The 23,267-nt window shown below is 40.5% G+C and overlaps 1 protein-coding gene across 2 annotated transcripts in view; it reads left to right on the forward strand.

Moving 5' to 3' along the window:
- TMTC1 (transmembrane O-mannosyltransferase targeting cadherins 1) overlaps positions 1 to 23,267 on the forward strand; it is a 255,645-nt gene that overhangs the window by 117,217 nt on the left and 115,161 nt on the right. Inside the window, exons 6-7 of one of the 2 annotated variants that reach the window (XM_044914902.1) lie at positions 2,966 to 3,047; positions 5,614 to 5,717. The exons of the other annotated variant lie outside the window; for it this stretch is intronic. Coding sequence (XP_044770837.1) covers positions 2,966 to 3,047; positions 5,614 to 5,717 — 186 coding nt within the window. The remainder of the gene's footprint in view (positions 1 to 2,965; positions 3,048 to 5,613; positions 5,718 to 23,267) is intronic. 2 annotated transcript variants of the gene reach the window in all.

Here is a 23,267-nt window from a genome sequence, read left to right on the forward strand (position 1 = left end):
ATGAATAGCTGAGAGAGAATAGCTAAATATTCTAGTTTTTTGGTCTCTTCCTTTGTAAAAAAGGAATTCTATTTTTCCACATGGAATTGTTATAAGTGGTTAATAACTACAATTTAATTACTTAGATTTGTGTCTGGCACATATTAATTATTTGGTATTTTTATTTGTTTGTTAATAATAATAATGTTTTTGTTGTTCAGTTCTACCTTACAGACTGTACATATTCCACTATCTAATTTTAATATGAGTTGGGGAGGAGGAAGGGATACAGACAATTCAGCTTTGCAGTGCTTCCTGTGTGAGCTTAGGAATCTCAGCCTCTAACCTAGTGTTTACCAAAACAGGGGCCATATCATTTTGACTTATTTTCTCTTTTAATATTGGTCAACAACTAGAAATAGAAATCTTGAAAGAGGTCATTTTTCAACCACTGCTCTCTGTATCATTTTAGGCTTTCATGGCTTTGGGATGCTACATTTTAAGAGCAAATTATTTGGCGTCTGAAGGAGCTTAACTTCTTGAGGAAATGGAATTTGTTGTGGAGGAAGAATTTCTAAACAAAGGGATACTTTGTAAATATCACTCCCTGAAATAACCCTCATAGTAAGCTTTCAGTGAAACAAAATGCAGACTTTAGGAATTTACCTAAGTTTAACATTGAACAAAATCCTAAACCCTTGGTTTGTTGTTCTATAGAGAGGACACCACTTCTGATGTTTTCCACTGTGTTAAAATAAACCAGCAATGGAGGGAACCTGAGAAGTGAAGCTTCCAAAAGCAGACCAACTCAAGAAGCGCTTTTTCATTCCGACCTATTGCAATTTCAGGCCTCCCCAACACTTTTCCTTCCTACACTGCTATTCCCTTCCTGCTACCACTTATCTTGCTTCCTGGAAAGGAATAGCAGAAATATCCAGAGTTGATCTTTGTTGAGTCATCCTGAAAATGATAGTAATAGTGGAGGCAGAGCCGAGGGAAGCCACTTAGCAGTGCTTTAACCTTTTGGGAATCATAGATCCAGTTCACACTGAAGGTCAGAGCTAAGCATTTTGCTTCAGAGATATACACAGATATATACATAAAATCTTGTGTACTGATTCAGGAAGTGATGCCTCTTTGGGGACATTAGTGATGCACCTGCGTTGTGAGAGCTGACAGTATCCCTGGCCTTCCTCCTTGTCAAGCTTGAGAGCTAAGGAATGGTTTAAGAGCAGTGCTTGGGGATGGATCCGGTCCAGATTTTGCTAAAAGCAGACTCATGTGTTTTTGAGCTCACCTCATTTTCTCCACTCATTAGAAACTCTGAAAGGTCAGATCCACAGCTGTTTATGAACCAGGAAGAGGAAAAGGGAGGCAAGAAGAGAAACCTGCCTCTGAGTGACATTGTTGCCTCCTTACAGTGCCATTTGGACACATTTAATTGTTGCAAAACAGAGCAACCGTATATATTTTAAAAGCAGTCATCAAGATGGACGCTTCTCTGTGGTACGAACCCACTGAGGCCTTACAAAGGGATCTCTCTCCAGTAAAATACTCCCATTGTGTAAAGGGACCTCATTCAAGTGCAAATTTTAAGAGATTCCTGAAGAAATCCTTTGAGGAGAAATTAAATTGAATAGAGTAAAAGAAGAAAATGGAAAAGGGTAGGGAAAATAAGGATGAGATGGCAAATGCTTGCTGCATTACATGATTCAATTTGATTTGTTTCCTTCACTTTGTAGTTTAAAACACAGAAGTTTGCATGTAGGTGAAAATGACGTGCTTTAGGTTTTTGCGTGGAGTTGTTAATAGCTTTCTCTTGCTTCTCTTTCATTGTCTTTATTTTTTAAAAATTATTTACATATTTATTTGAGAGAGAGAGAGAGTGAGAGAGAGCGAGCATGAGTGGGGTGAGGGGCAGAGGGAGAAGCAGACTCCCTACTGAGCAGGGAGCCCAAGGTACCCCGGGACTCCCGGGTCATGACCTGAGCCAAAGGCAGATGCTTAACCAACTAAGCCACCAGGCACCCCCATTGTCTTTATTAAAGCCATGTGCCTCATATGCAGGAATATGGGGCTCCTACTTTGTACAAGTGAGTGAGCTGTGGCAGACACAGCATCCACATAAGTTCCTGCCCCTCTAGAAGTTGACATTCTTGTAACCTAGTTTGGTTCCTGAGGCCATAGGCAGGTGAGAAAATTGCCCACTGCATATTGGTGAGCTCTGATCCCACCAATGATGCTTACTAACTTTGTTAGCTTGGGTAAATTTCTTAACCTTGGGTGACTTGGATCCTTTATTTTTTCAGGGGTAAGATATTTGTGAGATAGGGCACCTGGGTGGCTCAGTGGGTTAAGTGTCTGAATCTTGATTTCAGTTCAGATCATGATCTCAGGGTCATGGGATCGAGCCCCATTTTGAGCTCTGTGCTCAACTGGGAGTCTGTTTGGGATTCTCTCCCTCTGCCCCCCTCCTCTCTAAAATAAAGAAAGAAATCTTTTAAAAAAAGATATTTGAGATATTTTGTAGATTGAAGACATAGTACCTCTCAAATTAAATACAGTAGGTAAACTCTTACTTTGCTTCTGATCATCCCTTTGACCAGTGTAACCATACAGTTGCCAGAAGGCCTGGGTTATTTGGCATAGATGGGGTAGTAATATTCATAGCTAAGAGTGCTAGATCCTGCTCCATATATTATTTCATTTTTTTCTCACAGTGTTTCTGTGGAGTAGGTCCTACTATTATCCCCCCCTTTTTTTTGTAAGTGAGAAAAATAGATGGGCAAAGAAGTTAAGAAACTTGCCCCTGGTCTTCCAGACAGGAAGCACCTGGACCCAGGTGGTCTGGCTCCAGGAGCCATGCTTTTAGCTCTGATCCTTTCTAGCCTTTTTTCGAGCTACAGCTATTCACAGTGAATGGAGAACATTATGTGTGGTGGACTCTAACACTTATTTAAGATTTTTTCTCTCTCTCCTATTTCAGGTATCTGACAGCAAGGAACAATAGAAATTTCCTGCTTACCATGAGGCCATTCTTAAAAAGGGCCACTTTGGTCATAAGTTATGTAAGTATATATATGCTTCTGAAATATCTGAAGGAATATTTTACTTTTACTTGGCTCAGAGACATGATCCAGATTATTTAATAGAATCAGCAATAGATTCTAACAACACAATCTTAGGATCAAAGAGTTTACATGCCGTGAATGTTAACAAAGCTTTGGAAGGTATGTATGAAAGCCTTCTAGGAGTATGAACTCTGTGACACAGACGGTGTCAACTATAATATTTTATGAGTACCTTTCAAGGTGCTGATCCTGAGGTGTCTCAGCAGCACAAACCTAGCTATATCAGTTATGTATTGCTGCACAGCAAACCACCCCCAAATGTGGTGGCTTAAAACAACCACCACATATATTTGCCCTGAATGCTTTAGTTGGGCAGCATCGAGCTAGGTGGTTCTAATGCTCCTCATGATTTTTGACTGGGGTTACACAAGCAGCTTCCTGTAGCTGTCAGCGGGGCTCATTTGTCTGTCTGTGGTATCTCATTCCCTAGGGTCTCTCCCTGTGGCCACTCTCTAGCAGGGTAGCCAGGACTTCCTTAAAACATGGCCACTGGGTTCTAAAAGCATGAACCAGAAGTTGCAGGACCTCTCAAGGGGTAGACCCAGAACTGACACAGTGTACCTGCTACCACTTTCTGTTGGTCAGTGCAAGTCACAAGACCAACTCAGTCTTAAGAGGAGGGGCAGCTGGCCTCCTTCTTGATGGGAAGAGCAGAATGCACATGCAAAGGGAGCCGGCATTCTTGGTCGCCGCCATCTTTGGTGACTGGCACATTAATCACTTTCTTACATTGTTGGGTTCAGGAATTCCAGATTAGGAGACCAGTCTCTTATGCTGTTGCTGTTCCCCGTAAATTTGGAGAGGAAACTTATAAAGAGTGTTTGAATTGTAATGTCACCAATTAACGTGATTTTTTTTTTCTTGACCCTAAAACATGTTTATGGAAGAAGAGTATGCAAAAACTGAATGAGGGTGGAGAGCCTTGACTGGACAATCTCAACAAAAGGGACAAAATATTTCTCTAAAGTATTCCCCAGTATCTTTGCATAGAATTAGGATGATTGGGCGCCTGGGTGGCTCAGATGGTTAAGCGTCTGCCTTCAGCTCGGGTCATGATCCCAGGGTCCTGGGATCGAGTCCCACATCAGGCTCCCTGCTCCTTGGGAGCCTGCTTCTCCCTCTGCCTCTCTCTCTCTCTCTGTCTCTGTCTCTCATGAATAAATAAATAAAATCTTTAAAAAAAAAAAAAAAAAAAAAAGAATTAGGATGATTCATCACTGGTTTCAGAAGTGATTTATTTTCTTAGAACTGTATGGGAATGCAAGTAATTTAACATCATTGCTGTGATGAAAGTTGTCAATTATTAATCCTCTGTTTTTTTAAAAATTTATTCTCAAAGCCCTTTCGACTATTTATCTTCCTATTCTTTTTTCTTAATTATCACAGCCTTTTTCCTCTACATGGTGTTTTAGGGAATTTATATTCTTTCGGGATACTTTTCCTATTACTTTCATAGTTGATATTTTCCATTATAATGTCTTTAAGAATTTAAATTCAGTTTGAGCAGGATGTTGTGTGAGCGTTAAGATGATTTTCAGTTGCTGCCTAGGCATTGTTTACTGTTGATAAGCCATTGGCTAACACCATACATTTATTTTCAGTTTTTGGATTTGAGGTTATTTATATAAAAGATACTTATAAAGGAAGTCCATGATATTTATGGAGAAAAAATCCAGTCCTATCTCCAAAATTAATCCTTTAGCTTTTTATTTAAGCAAAGGTTTCCCTCTGACTTTAATAAAAACAATGTAATTGGTCCTATTGAAATGAGAATCACCTGGAAGGCCTGTGTGGGTGAACACCCTTATAAACAAAACTCATCCCCACAGAAATGTCTCTGCTTCTGGTTTTCTTATTCACCTTAGCAACAGGATAACACCATTTAGTGATAGAATTCCAGTGGGTGACACAAAAGCTGTTCCTGGGATTTATTGAAATAACCCTTCATGAATGTTCTGCTTTAGGGCATTCAAGGGTGGGAACACTTCAAGTGTGTTTATTCAGAACACAGCAGTATTATTTATTGTACTTTAAATTAACTTTCATGGGGCTGTGTAAATGGAATGGTTAAGAATGTGGTTGGACAGTTACATGGGCTCACCTCCTGGATCTTGCAGTTTATTAGCTGTGGGGTTCTGGGTAAGTTACCTCTAAGCCTCAGCTTTCTCATCTACCTCGGGCCGGGGGGGGGGGGGGGGTTGCTGTGAGGCCGCAGGTGAGATGGAAAAGTCTTTAGCACAGTGGATAACAGCTGGTAAATGCTTGATACTGACAGCTGTATTTAAGAATTTGCTTGTCTTTCCCTCAACACCTTCATTGTTTATGCTCTTCTCCCTATCCAGCTGTTTTCCATCTTGCCTCATCTTGAATGTTAGGATTTTAAGAAATGCTCGCAATGAAACAAAACAAGACATTTTTAAAGCATCTGCAAGTGTCCTCCAGAAAGGTGGGGCTTATGCCCAACAAGCAATGATTTTCTTACCAAATTTTCTTTTCTTTGAAGGTGATTGTTGTTTTGTACTTCCGTCTGTGGATCATGGGAGGATCTATGCCCCTTTTTTCAGAGCAGGATAATCCAGCTTCATTTTCGCCTTACATTCTTACGAGGTCAGTAAATGTAATTTTTCTTTTTTAGCCTAACGTGGTATTTATTAGATTGTTTTAAAATTCTTAAATGATAGTTTGCCTTTGCATTTTAAGGAAAGGAGGGTTGTATTCTGTCCAGGGTGTGGGGAAAAAAGAAACTACTATTCATACATTTGGGATTCTTCTCACCTGGTGGTGCTGTTTTGCCAGGCTTATTGCTATTCTCATATTGGTATTTGCTTATCCAACAGGTATTTTACTGAGCACTTATTATCAATAATAAATACCTACTGAGTGGCAAGTGTTATAGAACAATGCACGGAGAAGTGTATAGAGGTTGACTGAGCATTAACACTATTTGTAAAATCAGTGAAGATGTTGAAAGTGGAAAACAGAAATGAACAATAATTTTTGCTAAGATACAGCTCATTATATCATACTATTTGTCCTTAGGGATTTAGAGATATTGGATCAAGTAGTGATGTTGATCAATGGATCTGGTTCATTGAGATGGTTTTTAGTTCCTTATTTGTTCCATTTGCTGTGATGTCCTGCTCAGGCTTTCAGATATAGTTATATTTGACCATTTTAATAACTTTTCTTCAGGCTATATTGTTGCAGGGCGCCTGGGTGGCTCAGTTGGTTAAGTGTCTACCTTTGGCTCAGGTCATGATCTCGGTGTCCTGGGATTGAGCCCTGCTTCGGGCTCCCTGCTCAGTGGGGAGTCTGCTTCTCCCTCTCCCTCTGCCTCCTACCCTCCCCCCCCCCATGCTCTGTCTCTGTCTCTCTCTCAAATAAATACAACCTTTTTTTTAAAAAAGGATGTATTGTTCCTATTATGTTTAAATATTCAGATGCACTGTTCTTAAGTTTTTATAGTTTTACATATACTTTTTAGCATTTAATATCATTTTCATAATAGTGTCCTTCACTTTTTTGTGTTTGCAGACATAATAAATCTTAAATTAAACCTTGTTCTACTGCCCATTTTTATTTTGGCTTACTTGTATCTCTTAAGGACAACACATTGTTGGATTTTTTGTTTCTATGCCAGGCAGTGATCTTTGCTTTATTTGACTCATTTATTTTATGTTTTAACTGCTACATTTCTATTTTCTTTGCCTTATATGTTTTTCTTTATTGTTCCTAGTCTTTTCGTCCTTTTTTTTAAAGGCAATTTCCCTTTCAAAAAAGATAACTTCAAATTTGATTAACCCATTTCTACAAAAATATCATGGCACAATTGTTTGCATTACTTCTGACATATATTTCTATTAAAGAATCTTGACTGTGCCTTCAGAAATCATATGATATCCAGCCTCTAGTGTTGACTTATCTTTTCGAGGTACGCTAGACACTTATAAATTGTTTGTGTCTTATATTTTTCAAAATGTTGTTGGATTAATCATGACATCTCTAACCCAGCTTTTTGTTAATGTTGCAACCTACTTGCCCTTTTTGGGTAGCTCTCACTGGCTTTCGAAATTTCCAGGATCCTTGTCTGGATATTTTTAGCTCATTGATAAATTGTTTCAGGTTCTGTAGCTCCTTAAATAGCTATATTCACCTCCAGAACAGACTGTTCTGAACTCACCAACTAGTGATTTCATTCATATCTCTGTCATCGGTAAACAAGTGCCTTCCCCGTGGTCCTCACTGCCCTCCTATCTGCCAGGGGTGTTCAGTTGCATTTTTATCTCTACTGGTGGCACAAAAAATTCCTTGGTGTAACCTCTGGCAAAATTAGTACCTTGGACCAGTCATTCGCCAGGTTCTGCCTTTCACTTCCGAGGCATATATTTCCTTTTTCAGAGGGGTCTGAAACACATTTCATCTAGGACTTTCTGTCTGTGAATCCATCTAAGTGACTCTTCTCAGGTAATTTAATCAGTATAAAGTGATAGAACACAACATCCTAACACCTTTATATTCTTCCCCTTTTTTCTTTTAAAAAAACGTAGCTTTCTTCCTGGGGCTCCTGGGTGGCGCAGTCAGTTAACCGCCCAACTCTTGTTTCTGGCTCAGGTCGTGACCTCAAGGTCCTGAGATCGAGCCTCGCGGTGGGCTCCCTGCTCCTCCCTGCTCCTCCCCCCATCCCCCAAAACCATATCTTTCTATTTCTGTGTTTCGTGCTTAAAATATGTAGATACCCAGGGACATTTCAATGACAGTTGCTGTAAATGGCTTTTCACATTCCTGTAAGATAGCTGCATTATAATTGACTCTTTGAGCATCCAGAAAATTGTCTTTAATTCCTTTCTGAAGTAAGGTTTCTACTCTGCTTGCATAATTATTTGACCTCTGGTAGACTGATGATTCTCAAATTGGATTACCTTGGTCTGTCTCCTAGTTGTGTTGGTTTTCTTTCCTTCTCATCAGCAATGCAATTTAGCTATGATTTGGCTGGCTCTGGGAGCCCGTCACTACTAATCACAGGTTTGTCATCCAGCTGTGTCAGTCTGCCTCATTGATGCTCCACCTCTTTTATTGGGTTTATAAACTCCAAACAACTTTTATAGCATCTTTGCTTCTATCTTGCAAGTATTACATCTTCTTTTAAAGTCGATATAATAACTTACTCTATTATCAGATGAGAATTTTCAGACTAGCTTTCTCTTTCTTTAATAATTGCTGTAGTTATTACTATATTGCAATAGTTATTATAGTTATTAATATAAAATATTGCTATAGTTATTACAGTTATTAACATGTAGTAAAAAAAAAAATCCTAACAGTTTTAAGAGCAAAGGTTTTCCTTTGTTTCATTCAGATGATTCCTTGTGGCTTTAGTTCTGAGATTCCTTCACTTGTAGATTATCTGTTTCCATGTGGTTAGCTAGGAAGAAATACCCTGTCATTTTCTATTTACCAACACTGGGATGCAAAATCATTGTGGTTTGCTTATGAGAATCCTTCGTTAAGAAAAATTATCAAAGACATGGGAATAAGACAACAGATGACTGTGTGACATTTAGTCTAATGTAGGGTATTGTCTAACAAACCTAGAAGAATACAACTTTGACTTATTTACATCTGCGCTACTGTATTTTACAACTGTGTCAACTTAGAACTTAACATATAGAATAGGGTAGGTGTGAACATTTCTTATTCTCTGTAGTAGGAAATAAGCCTTCAAATGTTACAGTTTTATTGCCTTGTAGGCAATAAATTGAACAAATTTGTGTTTAATTTACCAATCTCATTCCTTTTTATTATTTCATGAACTATATAACCCTAGTTTTTCATATTTAATTTGAGTATATTTATATATGTATACATTTATATATATGTATTTATTCTATTTATATATATCTAAGTAACAGTTTAATAGACCTACCGTACAATTCACCTACTTAAAGTATACAATCCAGTAGTTTTCTCTATACTTAAAGAATTGTGCAACCATCATCACAATCAATTTTAGAACATTTTCATCTCCCCGAAAAGAAATCTTATATCCATTAGCATTTACTCCCCATTTTACCTCAGTACCCCCACTCCTAGATAACCATTGATTCTACTTTTTGCCTCTATTGAGTTACCGATTCTGGACATGTCAGATCAATGGACTCAAATAATATGTGGTCTTTTATGACTGGCTCCTTTCACTTAGCATAATGTGCTCAAGATTCATCCATGTTATAGCCTGTATTCATACTCCATTCTTTTTTCATCCCCCAGTAATATGCCATTGTATGGGTGTACCACTTTTTACTTTTCCTTTCCTCTGTTGATGGCTGTTCCAAATAACACTGCTATGAACATTCATGGATAAGTTTTTGTTTAAATGTATGTTTTCATTTCTGTTGCACATGTACATCGGAGTGCATTTGCCAGGTCATAGATGTTAACTTCGTATTTAACTTTGTGAGGAACTGCTAGACTATTTACCAAGGTAGCTGCTCCATTTTACATTTACATTTACATTCACAGCAGTATTTGAGGGTCCAGTTTCTCCGCATCCTCACCAACACTTGTCTTTTTTGACAATCTTTCTGTTGTTTTAATTACAGCCATATGAGTGGGTATAAAATGGTATCTCAGTATGGTTTTGATTTGCATTTCCCTAATGGCTAATGATGGTTAACATCTTTTCATCTGCATATTGGCTACTTCTTTATCTTCTTCAGAGAAATGTCTATTCAGATTCCTTGACCAGTTTTTAATTATTTTTATTATTGAGGGGTTTTATTATTTTATTATTGAGTTGTAATAGTTCTCTGTATATTCTAGCTACAAGTTGTTTATCAGATAACATGATTTATAAACATTTCCAACCTTTCTGTGGGTTGTTGTTTCCCATTCTTGATGGTGTCCTTTTGAGCACAAGTGTTTTTAAATTTGACGAAATCCAACTTATCTATTTTGTTGTTGTTGCTTGAGCTTATATCTAAGAAGGCTTTGCCTAACTCAAATTTTCTTTTAAACTGGCTTTTTCAAGTGTCTGGTTGCCTTATTAAACAGTTATATAAACCTTTATTTTCACTGTGTATTTGTATGAGGATTAAATTTTTAGTATTTTTAAAATTGTACTTTGTTACAGTTTATGTTAACAGTAATTTGGAAGCCATTTAGAATTTGATTTCTTATACTTGATCACTGGGCACTGGGCACTTGATCAAATCACAGGGCAGATCAATGAAGTATTGGAGAATCATCATTATCAGAATATACTGGCAATAAGTTCCTTATTGTATTAGCTGCCAGGAATTTGATGTGACTGATCAATAAATTTTTCAACCCATAATTAATTGAGATTGTGTGGATCAGTTGAATGGTATGACATTGAATTATAAACATTTCTATTTTAGACCCGAGAAGAAAAGTGTAAGTAGAATTTAAAGAATGGAGGAGATACTATGGGTTGTACAGCTTTCTCTTGACAAGCGAGTTTCCCCGGGCTCAGTTGTCCAAGCCAGATAACCTAGTAGTCATGATTGGCTACTACCTTCCTTTCATCCCTCACCTCTAAGCGGTCACGTCGTTCTGTATCTTTGATCTGAATGTCGCTAGGATTTTTTCACAATATCCATCCTTGCTGCTACCATTTTCATCAAGGTTCTCATGGTCTCTCACATGCATTACTGAAATCCTCCTAACTTGTCTCTCTCCCCACAGTTTGCTCTCCTCAGATCCATCTTCCACACTATTTCCAGATGACATTTCTCACTGGCTTAATATTTAAAAGGTCAGTGGTTTCCTGTACCCTTTAGGATAAGGAGTAAGGAATTTGACCATGGTCGTTCTCTTCAGGCTCATCTCTTGAAACCCCTCTGCCCTCCCTCCCTAACCTTAGACATTAACCATCCTAACCTGCTTTAATTCCCTAAATGCACCACTGCTTTTTACCCTAGAGTCTTTTTACATGTTACTTTCCAGTCCTATAATGCCCTTTCCTTCATTCTTTAGCCATTGTTGGTTCTGGAAGATCTTGCCAGAACCTTCTCAAGCCTGTTTCCTGAACCACCACCACATAACACCTCAGAATCCTGGGACCCTCACAGACCCCCATGCGTTCTATTTACCTGTGCTGTCTCTCAGTGTAAGCCCAGCCCATTCATGAAGGCTCAAGGTAAGTGCTAACTCTTGCAGAGAGGTTTTCCTGGCATAAACCTAGTGACTGCTCCCCACTCACAGGCTGTATAGTGATTTCCACCGTGAATTGCTTCAGTAAGATTGCTCTTTTCTTGACATTCAGGATCTGGTGGTGTGACTTGGGAGGGAGGGAGAGGGAGCCTGCAGCCTGGTGACTTTGCAGTGAGCATTCATCAGAGGAGCACGTCCAGGGTATGTGGCCGGGGTGACCTCAGGGCTGGTGTCTTCCCTTTAAGAAGAGAGGGGACTGCTTCACAGAAGTAGATCTCAGAAAGTTGGATAGGAGTGTGTTCTAAAAGCAGACTGAGGCTACTGCATATATTTGCTCAAAGCTCTGTGAGTAGCAGCTGTCCTGGTGGCTCCTAACATCATTTCATTCTCTTACTAGGTTTCTGCTCAGAGCCTGGCACAAAATAAATCCTGAGAATATTGTTGGATGAGTGAATGGTGATCCTGGTTAACCGCCCCCCCCCCCCCCGCCGCCCTGGGGAAAAGGAGTGAGCCTTGTTGAGGTGCCCTTCCGGGGGGGGGTGGTGTCGCACACCTGCTATCCCCGCCAGGAACACCAGAAATGTGATTGTAATTGTCACTTGCAGCCTCCTCCCAACCCAATGCCTTGTTCAATTTTCTGTCTTCAAAAATATCTGTAAGGGTTTGCTTACTTGTAACTTCTTTTTTTTTTAAGATTTTATTTATTTGCGAGAGAGAGAATGAGAGACAGAGAGCATGAGAGGGAGGAGGGTCAGAGGGAGAAGCAGACTCCCTGCCGAGCAGGGAGCCCGATGCGGGACTCGATCCCGGGACTCCAGGATCATGACCTGAGCCGAAGGCAGTCGCTTAACCAACTGAGCCACCCAGGCGCCCCATGCTTACTTGTAACTTCTTAAAGGCAACAAAATGTTTCCTTGAGAATGATGGGATTTATGCTGTGGGGTATCTGGTTAACTTGCATGATTAAATATAATACAGGAAAATACAAATATAGCACCGTGGTTCTGGCATTAATTTTCAGTTCCATCCCTAGCGAGGTGGTGAAGCGCTTAGCCAGGAGCATCAAAGGGAACTCTGTCTGGGGACCGTCTCTCTGCCTCCTGTTTTGTCAGCTTGGCTCTCCTGCTTCCCTCCTGGGTCTTTCACAATTCTTGCACCTTTGAATGCCCACATAGCTGTGGCTGTAGTGTTGTTTATATAACTCACAAGAGATTCTCTATTATCTTCTTTGTAATTGCTCTAAATTTAAAGTACTTTAAAAAAATTTTTTAAATTAAGAAAATTTTGCCCTCATATGTCCAAATCCCTCCATCCCTCTCATCCCACATGGAATTTCTGTAGGAACAAGGGCCAGGACAGAAGTTTTTATGTACTGAAACAGGGACAAAAAATAAAAGTAAAAATAAAAAAATGCCAGGGTGGTGATTTTGGCAATTTGGGGATTGAAAATTTTGCACTTGAAAATTTGGGGGTTGGATTTGAGAGTGGAAAACGAGAGCCAAGGATTGAGGCATGAGTTTGTAGCAGGAATTCTGAACTAAAAGGATAAAATCAAGGGCAGGTTGAGTACAGTAGAGGCGGAAGATGGGGCTGAGGGCCAACGTAATTGTCTACATCTGCACTGCCCACTATAGGAGCTGAGAGTCACCTAAGGCTCCTACTGAGCACTTCAAATGTGGCTAGTCTGAATTGAGGTGTGCTGTGAGGATAAATAAAGACTACCTGGGATTTTGAAGATGAAATCCTGTAAGAAAAAAATAAATTAAAATATACCACTAATAAATTTTATACTGATTATATGTTGAGATGGTATTTTGAGTATATCCATCGAAACAAGATATATTACTAAAATTAATTTATCATGTTTCATTCTACTTTTTTCAAAGGCAGCTAATAGAAAATTTGAAACGGTGCATGTTTTTATTGTATTTCCATTGGACAGCACTGGCCTAGACCAAATACTGGGGCTCTTTGCCTGAGGAGGGCGAAGGATGAACGGGCTGGTGAGGAATAAGTGGTGTGTAGAGCCCACCCCATGCCCTCCACAGCCTTCCTCTGCCTCAGGCTTGGGTGGTTTCTTCTAAGCCGCCAACTCATATTTTCAAGTGGTGGTAGGACTTGTACTGCACTCCACCTTTGGGTGTGAAGACTAACTTTGAATTTGAGTCCCATCTGAACAAAATGTCCTTTAGAGCCCAAGACCATGGACGTTCATGACACTTCTTGTAAATTACCACCCCTAATTGCGCCCTGACTACAGCCATCTGGGGCTTGATGATTTTACTCCAGCTGGGTTGTCAGACCTACATGTGTCCCTAAAACACTTGGGAATCACACTGAATATCAGTTCTGGGGTCCAGTGCCCAAAGATTCTGCTCCCGTGGTTTTGGTGCACTGCACTTGAGAAGTGATGGGAGAGGTTATGTGCACCTTGTTCTGTCGCAGAATCGTCTTTTGGCCCAGGATTTACTCACCTGTTTATATAAGTCTCTTTAGAAATGTGATTCTTTGACATTCAATCTTGTAAATCCTGGATTCAAAATAAGAACAAAAGCCCAGGTTAAGTATGGCTTCTGCATAAGGGTGGAGCCTGCAGAAGAGAATACACAATGATCCACTCTTAAGGCCCCTTTCTGCAGCTGCTGCCTAGTAATTGGGTTTCCATCTGACAGACTGGAAGGGGACAGGATGTAAAGCCGTGTATACTTGATGGAAGTATTGCCTTTATAATATTGTAAATGGTTGTCTTTCAAATCCAGGAAATAGATAGACTGGGATTTTCAGTGAACGAATATAAAGGCCCCCTATCAGCATCATGTATTTTCATGAGATGTGGCCCTGGATAAGCAAGTGGAATATATCTACTTAAGTGGGTAGATGTATTTCTGCTGTTTGGAAATCTAGGTAAAGGCTTGTATTACTTTGTAGGAAAATATCAGGATAGGAAATACTAAGATGAAGGTAGAACTCGGCATCCTTCTTCTAAAGAAGCTTCTTTTCTCTTTCCATTTTCAGTTGATAGTTTCAAAGAGGCACAAAAAAAGCCTTAGATTTTGATCATGACAACCTCAGGGCACTACGTCTTCCTAATCTTTATAACTCTTGGAACCCCTAACATAAGGACTATTTCATAATAAACTGTGAACAAATTGAACTCAAATTTAAATTATTATTTTAAAATGTATCGTGTGTTTCAATTGGGCTATGCAAAATGAGCTACTCTGTTCTTGCTTTAACAACTGGCAGGGCTTTGAGTTAGGGGGTCCCCCATACATGTGGTTTTTTTAAAAAAGAAACTGAAGTTATTCTGATTTTTAAAGTAGCGATGGGGTGCCTGGGTGGCTCAGTCGTTGGGCGTCTGCCTTCGGCTCAGGTCATGATCCAAGGGTCCTGCGATCGAGCCCTGCATTGGGCTCCCTGCTCCTCAGGAAGCCTGCTTCTCCCTCTCCCACTCCCCCTGCTTGTGTTCCCTCTCTCGCTGTGTCTCTCTCTGTCAAATAAATAAATAAAATATTTAAAAATAAATAAATAAATAAATAAATAAAGTAGCGATTACCAAACTAGGGTGACTCTCAGAATCACCCAGGGAAGTATGTTACAGATAAAGATTTCCTGGTTCATGTCTCAGAAGTTCTGAAAGAATAGTTGGGTAAGAGAGTCTTTGACCTGCAGCCTAATTGGATCTGGAGGCACGTGTGTGTCACCCTTTTTGAAGGCCTCAGGTATACACCTAAAAAGCTCTCTGCAAGGGAGCTGTTGTCTCCATTATGTATTTTGTATTACGTTCCTAGAAAAGTAGCTTCTTGGGGATGAAAGAGGTTATCAAGGTCACTGAGAGCAGTCTTCCCAACTGAAATGATACTATGTAATAGTAATTCACCTAACTTGTCTTGGACCCTGGGAACTAAGGGGAGAAATACAAGGAAGAGGAAAAGAAAGAGGAAAAGGGAGGTAGTTTGGCGAGGTAGCACTTGCTACCTCTGGACTTGGGATTAGTTGTTGGAAATTGCTGGTCTGGATCACTTACTGATACTTTACTTCTTGAAGAAAACTATATAAACCTTTAAACCTACATGTTGTATTTCTATTGTAATCTTAAATCCCTGAGAAGCTGATAAAAATTAAACAGTTTTCTTCTTTTTTCCTAACATTGGAACATCAAGACAAAGATTGCTTTTCATAATGAATAAAATGCCAAGCCCAACGTTTTTATTTAAGGATTCTATTTCTTGCTGTGTGATGCTCTAACAAGCATTTATATCTGTAGTCATCTGTTTAGTATGCTGTAGAAGGGATCACACACTGGCTTTAAGTTTTTGTCAGCCCTGCTTTAACTAAAAGTTAGAGTTTGTTTTGTTTTGTTTTGTTTCGGTTTAATAGAAAAGCTGAAATTCACCTGGGCTTCTCTGTTCAAGAAGGAAGTCAGGGTCTCAGGCAGGCGCTTTTCCACAAAGTACCAATATTTGATCCATTGTATTTCCTTTCTACTTTAATAAAGATGTGCGAATAGGAGGCTGTATGATACGGCGGAGAATTCCATGCAGAGCCGTGTGGAGGCTCTGTGCTGGGTTTTCTGTGGGACACTGAGCGAGTCACAGCCTCTATAGGGCTGTTTCCCAACTGCAACAAAGAGGCTAATGCCCACTTCATAGAGATTGTGTGAGGGTCAGCTAATCCTTCCATGCAAATACTTTGTGAACTAGAAAGTGCTGTGCATGTTTAAGGGATTTTTAATGTCATTAGATGTGGTTCATTAGTATACCAATAGGATTCTTCTGTGGAAATCTGGAAATCTGTGCCTGATGCATAGTAAGCATTTAGTACATGTTTGCTCAGTGGAAGCCAAACCTGTGCTCCATGAGAGAAAAGAATGTGAAATAAAGATGTTGTTAAATGCTTTACAGAAAGAAACAGACCTTAAGTAAGAAATGAACCAAGTATTTATTTTGCAGAAGGTATTATTTGCTTTTTTTTTTTATTTTTTAACAGATATATGGGTGAGAATTTGTTGCTGACAGTCTTGCATGTTGAAATTCATTTTTTTTCCTACTCTAGTGAAGCTGTCTCTGCTAATAGAATAACTGTATTAATGGCATGTTAAAAAGGTCAGAGAGACCTAATGACATTTCAGATTCACCCTATTATTTATCCATGGTAACAAGAGTTCTCACTTAAGCTGTATTCACTGCAATTTAATATAAAATAAGAAAATATAAGGCTGGCATAGCTTTTTAATGACGCTTCTGTGACACATGAGGGGAGGTGTCTTTCCTCAAACATTCCTCACTCTTTGATGGTGTGCCATGAGCTAGCCCACGCTAGGTACTGAGGGGGCCACCCAAAAGCAGAATCGCCAGTTTGCACCCTTCAGCTACCTGCCTGGACAACTGGAAACCCAGCAGGTATCTCTTGTAGGACCATATAAAGCTATGTGGTTGCCCCAGGCCAAAAATGCAAGTATAAAATGGAAATATTTTCAGATTTTTAGGTATTATTTTAATACCAGGTTAATTTCTTAAAACCCACTGAATCCATCCATTTAAAGAGCGAGGTGCTAGGGAAATAACCATCCACGAGACACAGCCCTGTGCCCCAGGAGCTTCTGCTTTTGGGGGGGGGCAGATGGACACACGAACACACAGCTACAGGGGAGCGTGCAAGCCTAGGTGGGGCTGTGGGAGCACAGAGAGGGACCCAGCCTGACCTAGCAACGGGCTGTGACAGGCAAGGTTTGTCAGAGGATGGGACCGGAAGGGTCAGCCGGAGCTGGAGTTCAGTGGCCCGTGAGAGTTGGTTCCAGAAGGTGAGGCGAGCTGACAGGTGCTGCTCTCAGGAACTGGACGCCTGAGAGAGAGCCGGGAACACTGCAGTGACAAGTGTGTGGGGACAAGAGAAAAGGAGAAGTGGGGGCCATGCTGCAGACTCAGGCTGGAACAGATGCTCAAGAAGCCCATGAATAGAGCAAATACCGAGAGGAGCAAGGCAGCCATGAGGAAAGCCTGTGGCGCAAAGGGAGGGTCCTGCCCTGCTTAACGGACCACTTGGTTTGGGTTCGTGAGAAGCCTGGTTTTACTTTTATTTTCTGTCTGGATTCTTATGGGAATTTTTAAAATAACCCTACCTTTATTTTTTTATTTTATTTATTTATTTATTTATTTAGAGAGCGAAAGTGAGCATGTGTGCACGTGCGCATGAGGTGGGACGGGCAGAGGGAGAGGGAGAGAATCCTCAGGCGGGCTCCAGGCTCAGTGTGGAGCCCACCATGGCACTTGATCTCACCACCCTGAGATTGGGACCTGAGCTGAAATCAAGAGTCGGGTGCTTAACTGACTGAGCCACCCCGGTGCCCCAAAATAGCCCGACCTTTAATTGAGCTGGTTTGATAAGACCACTGGTTCTTATAATCCACCAAAACTTTAAAAACAAATGCAGTGAGAAGCTGGTGAGAGTCATTTGGATCTCTTTTCCGATTTCACTAAGCATTTGGAAATGGTCTTGCCTTCTCTGTTCCCAGGTGCTGAAGCAGCAAGTGTTCAGCGGTACTGCTGGGCCTTGGTCCTGGAAAGCCTGGAAGGTCCTGGTGCCTTCTACTCTTGTTATGGAGGACTGAGGGGATGAGGGCGACAGACCGCCATCTACACAGTCCATTTGGTTGGGGTTGCCTTGTGGCTTTCTGCCCAGCCCTGTGTCCTGGGGGTCAGGTCCTGCTTCCAGTCACCCTGTCTGTCTACAGATGGTTTTCTGTGATTTCCTTTCCTTGTGTGTCTTCTGTTTCTGTTCTGTATTACCATTATGGTGTTCATCCGTGTTGTTGCATTCATTCTTGTTGCAGAATAGATTTCCTTTGAATGGGTATATTACAATGTATATATCCATTTTATTGTAGATGGATATCTGGTTGTCTCCAGTTTGGGCCTATTAAGAAGAGTTGTGAACAATGTTGCAAATGTCTTTTGGGAAACATGTGTATGCAGTGCTGTTAGGTATAAACTCAGGAGTAGACTTGCTAGATCATGCATGCATTTAATGTGCTGCCTTAAACTGCCTGCCGTTCTCCAAAATGGCTTCACCAGTTTACAGGAGTACTTCAAAGTTCGCGTTTCTCCACATCCTCGCCCAACACTGTGGTGATATTTTTCCTTTTGGACATTTTATCAGGAGTCATTTTATAATTTTTTATATTACACATTTTTAATTCTTTAATATGACCCATATTCTTTTTTTTAAATCATTTTTTAAAAGATTTTATTTATTTATTCATGAGAGAGAGAGAGAGAGAGACAGAGGGAGAAGCAGGCTCCCAAGGAGCAGGGTGCCTGATGCGGGACTCGATCCCAGGACCCTGGGATCATGACCTGAGCCGAAGGCAGACGCTTAACCATCTGAGCCACCCAGGCACCCGACCCGTATTCTTTTTTTAAAAAAAGATTTTATTTATTTGACAGCGAGAAAAAGAGAGAGAGCACAAGCAGGGGGAGCTGCAGGGAGAGGGAGAAGCAGGGTCCCCACTGAACAGAGAGCCTGATGTGGGGCTCGATCCCAGGGACCCTGAGCCGAGGGCAGATACTTAACTACTGAGTCACCCAGGCACCCTAATATGACCCATATTCTTAACTGTCCTCAGAAAGTGTCCTGCTCGTGTACAGTTTGAAGCCATTTGGGGGTTCTGCCTGGACTGTCCATCTCCCATCTCTCCACCTATTTAAATTCTACAGCTTCTAAGACATCATCCCTGAATCCTCCATTTCTCATTAATCTCTCATTTCTTAGAACTCCATTGAAATTTGATCTTTATATTTCACAGTTACTCAACCATGTCATGTGTGTATGTGTTCTTACCACCAAAGCTGTGAAAATGCCCTTCTAAAGAGTAGGGGACTAGATCTTACTACCCTTCAGCACCTAGAAAAGTACACAGAGTAGTTCCTCAACATTTATTGAATTCCACTGAGGATGTTCGTGTCTCTGGAGAAGGGCAGTGCAGGAGGCAGCTTTCTTCGGCTAGTTCTGGAGAAGATGATAGGAGGTAGGAGAAGATGGCGAATGATGATAATACGCAGGTTATGCCTGAAAAAAGCCTGCCATTATTGCTGGGGCACCATGAGACTGTGGAGACCCTTTGGAAACATCAGTGGTAATTCAAGAGTGGAAAATAGGGGACAGTGTAGGGATGGGTAGGACAGGTCACCAAAACCTAGGAGCTAGAGACAGAGTCAGGGCAGCGGGGGTGCTCCAGGGTGGTGGTAAAGGTGGTTTATACCGAGGCCAGTCTATGGACAGTGTTAGCCGATGCCCTTCCTGAGAGGACTCTGTATACAGTAGACCCAGTATCCTGTGTTTATGAAACAATGAAGGACTTTTCGGGGAATGAGAAAGGATCCTTTGAGCAGTAACATTTTTATATAAAACAAGCAAGTGCTGTATATTTCTGCTTGCGATGCATGATTTTTTCGTATGTACCTACCATAGGCATCTTCCTAGGATAAGGAAACAGGCTAGGCTCATGTTATTTCTTAGCCAGAACAGTTTTTTCAAAGGCGAGGAACAGAATCTATGTATATTTTTGTCCTTATGACACTCTCATTTTCTCTCGATAAAAATGAAGATTTAGATTTTAAGAGGCACCCAGTTTGCGCAGGTAACATTAGACGCATGCCTGCTCCCTCTCCCGTAGCCCCTGGCTTGTCAACGCAACTTCATGACTGAATTGTTCAAGCTGAATTCCTGTGTTTTCCCTTCCATTTTGTTGGCAAATATCCTAGTGGCTTTCCTCCTGTTAGCAGAATTCATGGTAGAAAATTGGTGAATAATTCATTTTGGTTTTCCTCCTGCTTTGAAAAAAGAAAACTCAGCAGGGCAGAGATATGCAACAGATTATTCCATTTTTGAAATTTTAGCAGAAATAAACAAGATGATTAGTTTAAAATGTAATTCATAGTCAGTGAGTTAAAAGAAAGCCTTGAGTTGCTGATTACAGCTAGCTCAGCTAGCCCCCTAAAATGTAATTAGCTTTTGACGTGATTCCAAGTGGCTTCTTTATGCTTAAATTTGCAGAAATTTTCCAATGCTGTTTCAGTATTTGAAATAGTTTTTAAAGAGTTTACTAGCAACATTGATCTGAATTCCAATGCACTACAAGGTAGGTGATGTCTCTTGAGTTTCTGGAGACAATACATATGTATTAAAAGGAGTACGTTAATGGTGTCAACTTTCCTAGTGTTACAGGAAGGTAAGTTGCTTTTAGTTCTGTGGTTTATTTTACTGTTTTAGCATATTTGGGTTATAGCCTGTATAAAAAGTCACAGTGAACATTTTTTTTTTTTAAATCTAAATAGCTACACTGAGATTGTAACTGAAAAAATTATTCTTTATTCTTTCCTTTTGTCAACACGGTATTTCAAGTCTAGAAAATATAAGGAACTATGGGGCGCCTGGGTGGCTCAGTTAGTTAAGCGGCTGCCTTCGGCTCAGGTAATGATCCCAGGGTGTTGGGATCGAGCCCCTCATCAGGCTCCCTGCTCCGTGGGAGGCCTGCTTCTCTCTCTCCCTCTGCCTGCCGCTCCTCCTGCTTGTGCTCTCCTGCCCTCTCTCTGTCAAAAACATAAATAAAGTCTTTAAAAAAAAAAAGAAAGAAAGAATATATAAGAAACTAAGGCACTGGCTGACTCGGTTGGAAGAGCATGCAACTCTTGATCTCAGGGTCGTGAGTTTGAGCCCCATGTTGGGTGTGAAGGTCACTTACATAAATAAAAACACTTTAAAAAATATAAGAAACTGAGGACAGTTTGCAGGGCAAGGCCCAAATGTAAACTTAATAATTAAAATTAAATTTGCCACATTAGTGGGGTGCCTGGGTGGCTCAGTCGGTTAAGCGTCTGACTCTTGATCTCAGCTCAGGTCTTGATCTCAGGGTCTTGAGTTTTAACCCGGAATTGGGCTCCACACTGGGTATGGCGCTTACTTTAAAAAAAAAAAAAAAATCCACATTAGCATTTGCAGCTATTCCATGGTCAAGCTGCCGTTAGACATAACAAAGTATTCCTGTTGCATTTCTGTTGCCTAGTTAAGAAAAAATAGTTTTTATTATGGATAATAACAAATACATGCAAAAGTAGAGCAGATGGCATGAAGAATCACTACAGACCCATTACCCGGTTTCAACAGTTGTAGCTCATGGCCGATCTTGTTTCATTCATACCGCCACCCACTTCTGTGCCCTTACCCTCAGTCCATCATTTTGAAGCAAATCTCAGATTTGCATTTCATATGCATATATTTTTTAGTATGTATTTCTGAAAGCTAAGGATCCTTAAAAAATATAACCACAATACCATTTATCGCACTTTAAAAATTAACAAGGATTCTCGAGTTTTTTCCGGCTCATAAGTGGTTATTTCTCATAATGGATTGTTTGAATTAGTACCTAAACAATATCTGCACTTTGTTTGATACGCCTCTTAGGTCTCATCTGACTGACAGATGCCCTCTTCTTTCTTCCCCTTTTGCCCTCTGCCCGTCACCCCTCTTACAATGTCTTTGTGGGACAACTGGCCATCATTTGTTCTGTGGAATGGCAACATTCTGGATTTGTCACATTGCGTTCCTGTGGTGTCCTGTAGCAGGTTTTGGCTTTTTCTGTATTTGATGTAAACTGGTGATAAAGGGCTTGATCAGATTCAAGTTTGATTTTCTTTCTTTCTTTTCTTTTTTTGGGGCGGAACAAGACTACTTCATAGGTGGTGACATATATCTCCATCAGGAGGACATCTGGCTATTAGTCTCCCTTTCTGTGATGTTAAAATTGGTTAGTCAGTTCTAGGCACCTGATGTAGCCTGATCCATCCATTATGAAGTACCCTATTAGCTTTCACCCAATAATTTTAGCAGCCATTTATAATCATTGCTGGTAACTAGTATATCAAGAAGGAAAGATACCATTTTTTAAAAGTAATTTTTAAGACCTGGAGAGTAACTGAGTGACAAAACATTGTGATTTTCCTGTTTGATGGTTCCACCTTCTTTAAAGCCAAGTCACAGAGAATCTTCCTTGAGCTAACAAGCAGATTGTGTCAGCTTAGAAGCTCTGTGAAGAAACAAAGTCCAAAGTAACCCAGTCATCTTCCTCTGAAGTTGGCATTCTCTCATGAGACAATTTCTCAGCCCCCAGGCTAAAAGGGATGAGGCAGTGTTTTTGTTTTGATTGTTGTTAAATAATAAAGCTTGGACTTCATTAAGCTTTCAGTGTGTACCACAAGATTTGTACATTAACATTTTATTAAAAATACCAGCAGAGAGGAAAAGAGTTGGAAAACACCACTGAAGTATCCCCACTCCTGGAGCGCCTGGGTGGCACAGTCTGTTAAGCATCCGACTCTTGGTTTTGGCTCAGGTTGTGATCTCGGGGTTGTGATCTCGGGGTCATGACATCAAGCCCCGCCTTAGGCTCATTGCTCAGCTCGGAGTCCGCTTGAGATTCTCTCTTCCTCTCCCCCAGCCCCTCTCGCTTGTTCTTTCTCTCTCAAATAAATAATAAATAAATCTTAAAAAAAAATAGTATCCCCACTCCTTCAACCTATTTCTCTGTTGGGGTTTGAGATTCGGGACAGTGAGTAGTCCCCACCCCTAAGCCTCACCTGGCCATCATTGATGATTTGTAACTGCCAACCTTGGAGGGAGAGGAGGGAAGGGAAGGAGATCAGTTGGGAAGGTCTGGGAAGGGTGTTCCCAACCAGTAGCTACTTGTGGAGAGGAATTCAAGGTGAAAGAACTCTTCATATTGGAAGCTAACTAGAAATGATTTGATCTAACCCCTTTGCCAATCCAAGAATCCCTCCAAAAGAATCTGTCGGAAGATTTCCCTTCACGCTCTGCACTGTCATGGTGCTCATCTCATTCTGCTTCTTTGATTGTGTATATCTTGTTTTCACTATTGGGCATTTTTTATTTTATTTTATTTATTTATTGTTTAAGATTTTGTTTATTTGT

The sequence above is a fragment of the Neomonachus schauinslandi genome, chromosome 5 (assembly GCF_002201575.2).
Source record: "Neomonachus schauinslandi chromosome 5, ASM220157v2, whole genome shotgun sequence".
Lineage (NCBI taxonomy): Eukaryota > Metazoa > Chordata > Mammalia > Carnivora > Phocidae > Neomonachus > Neomonachus schauinslandi.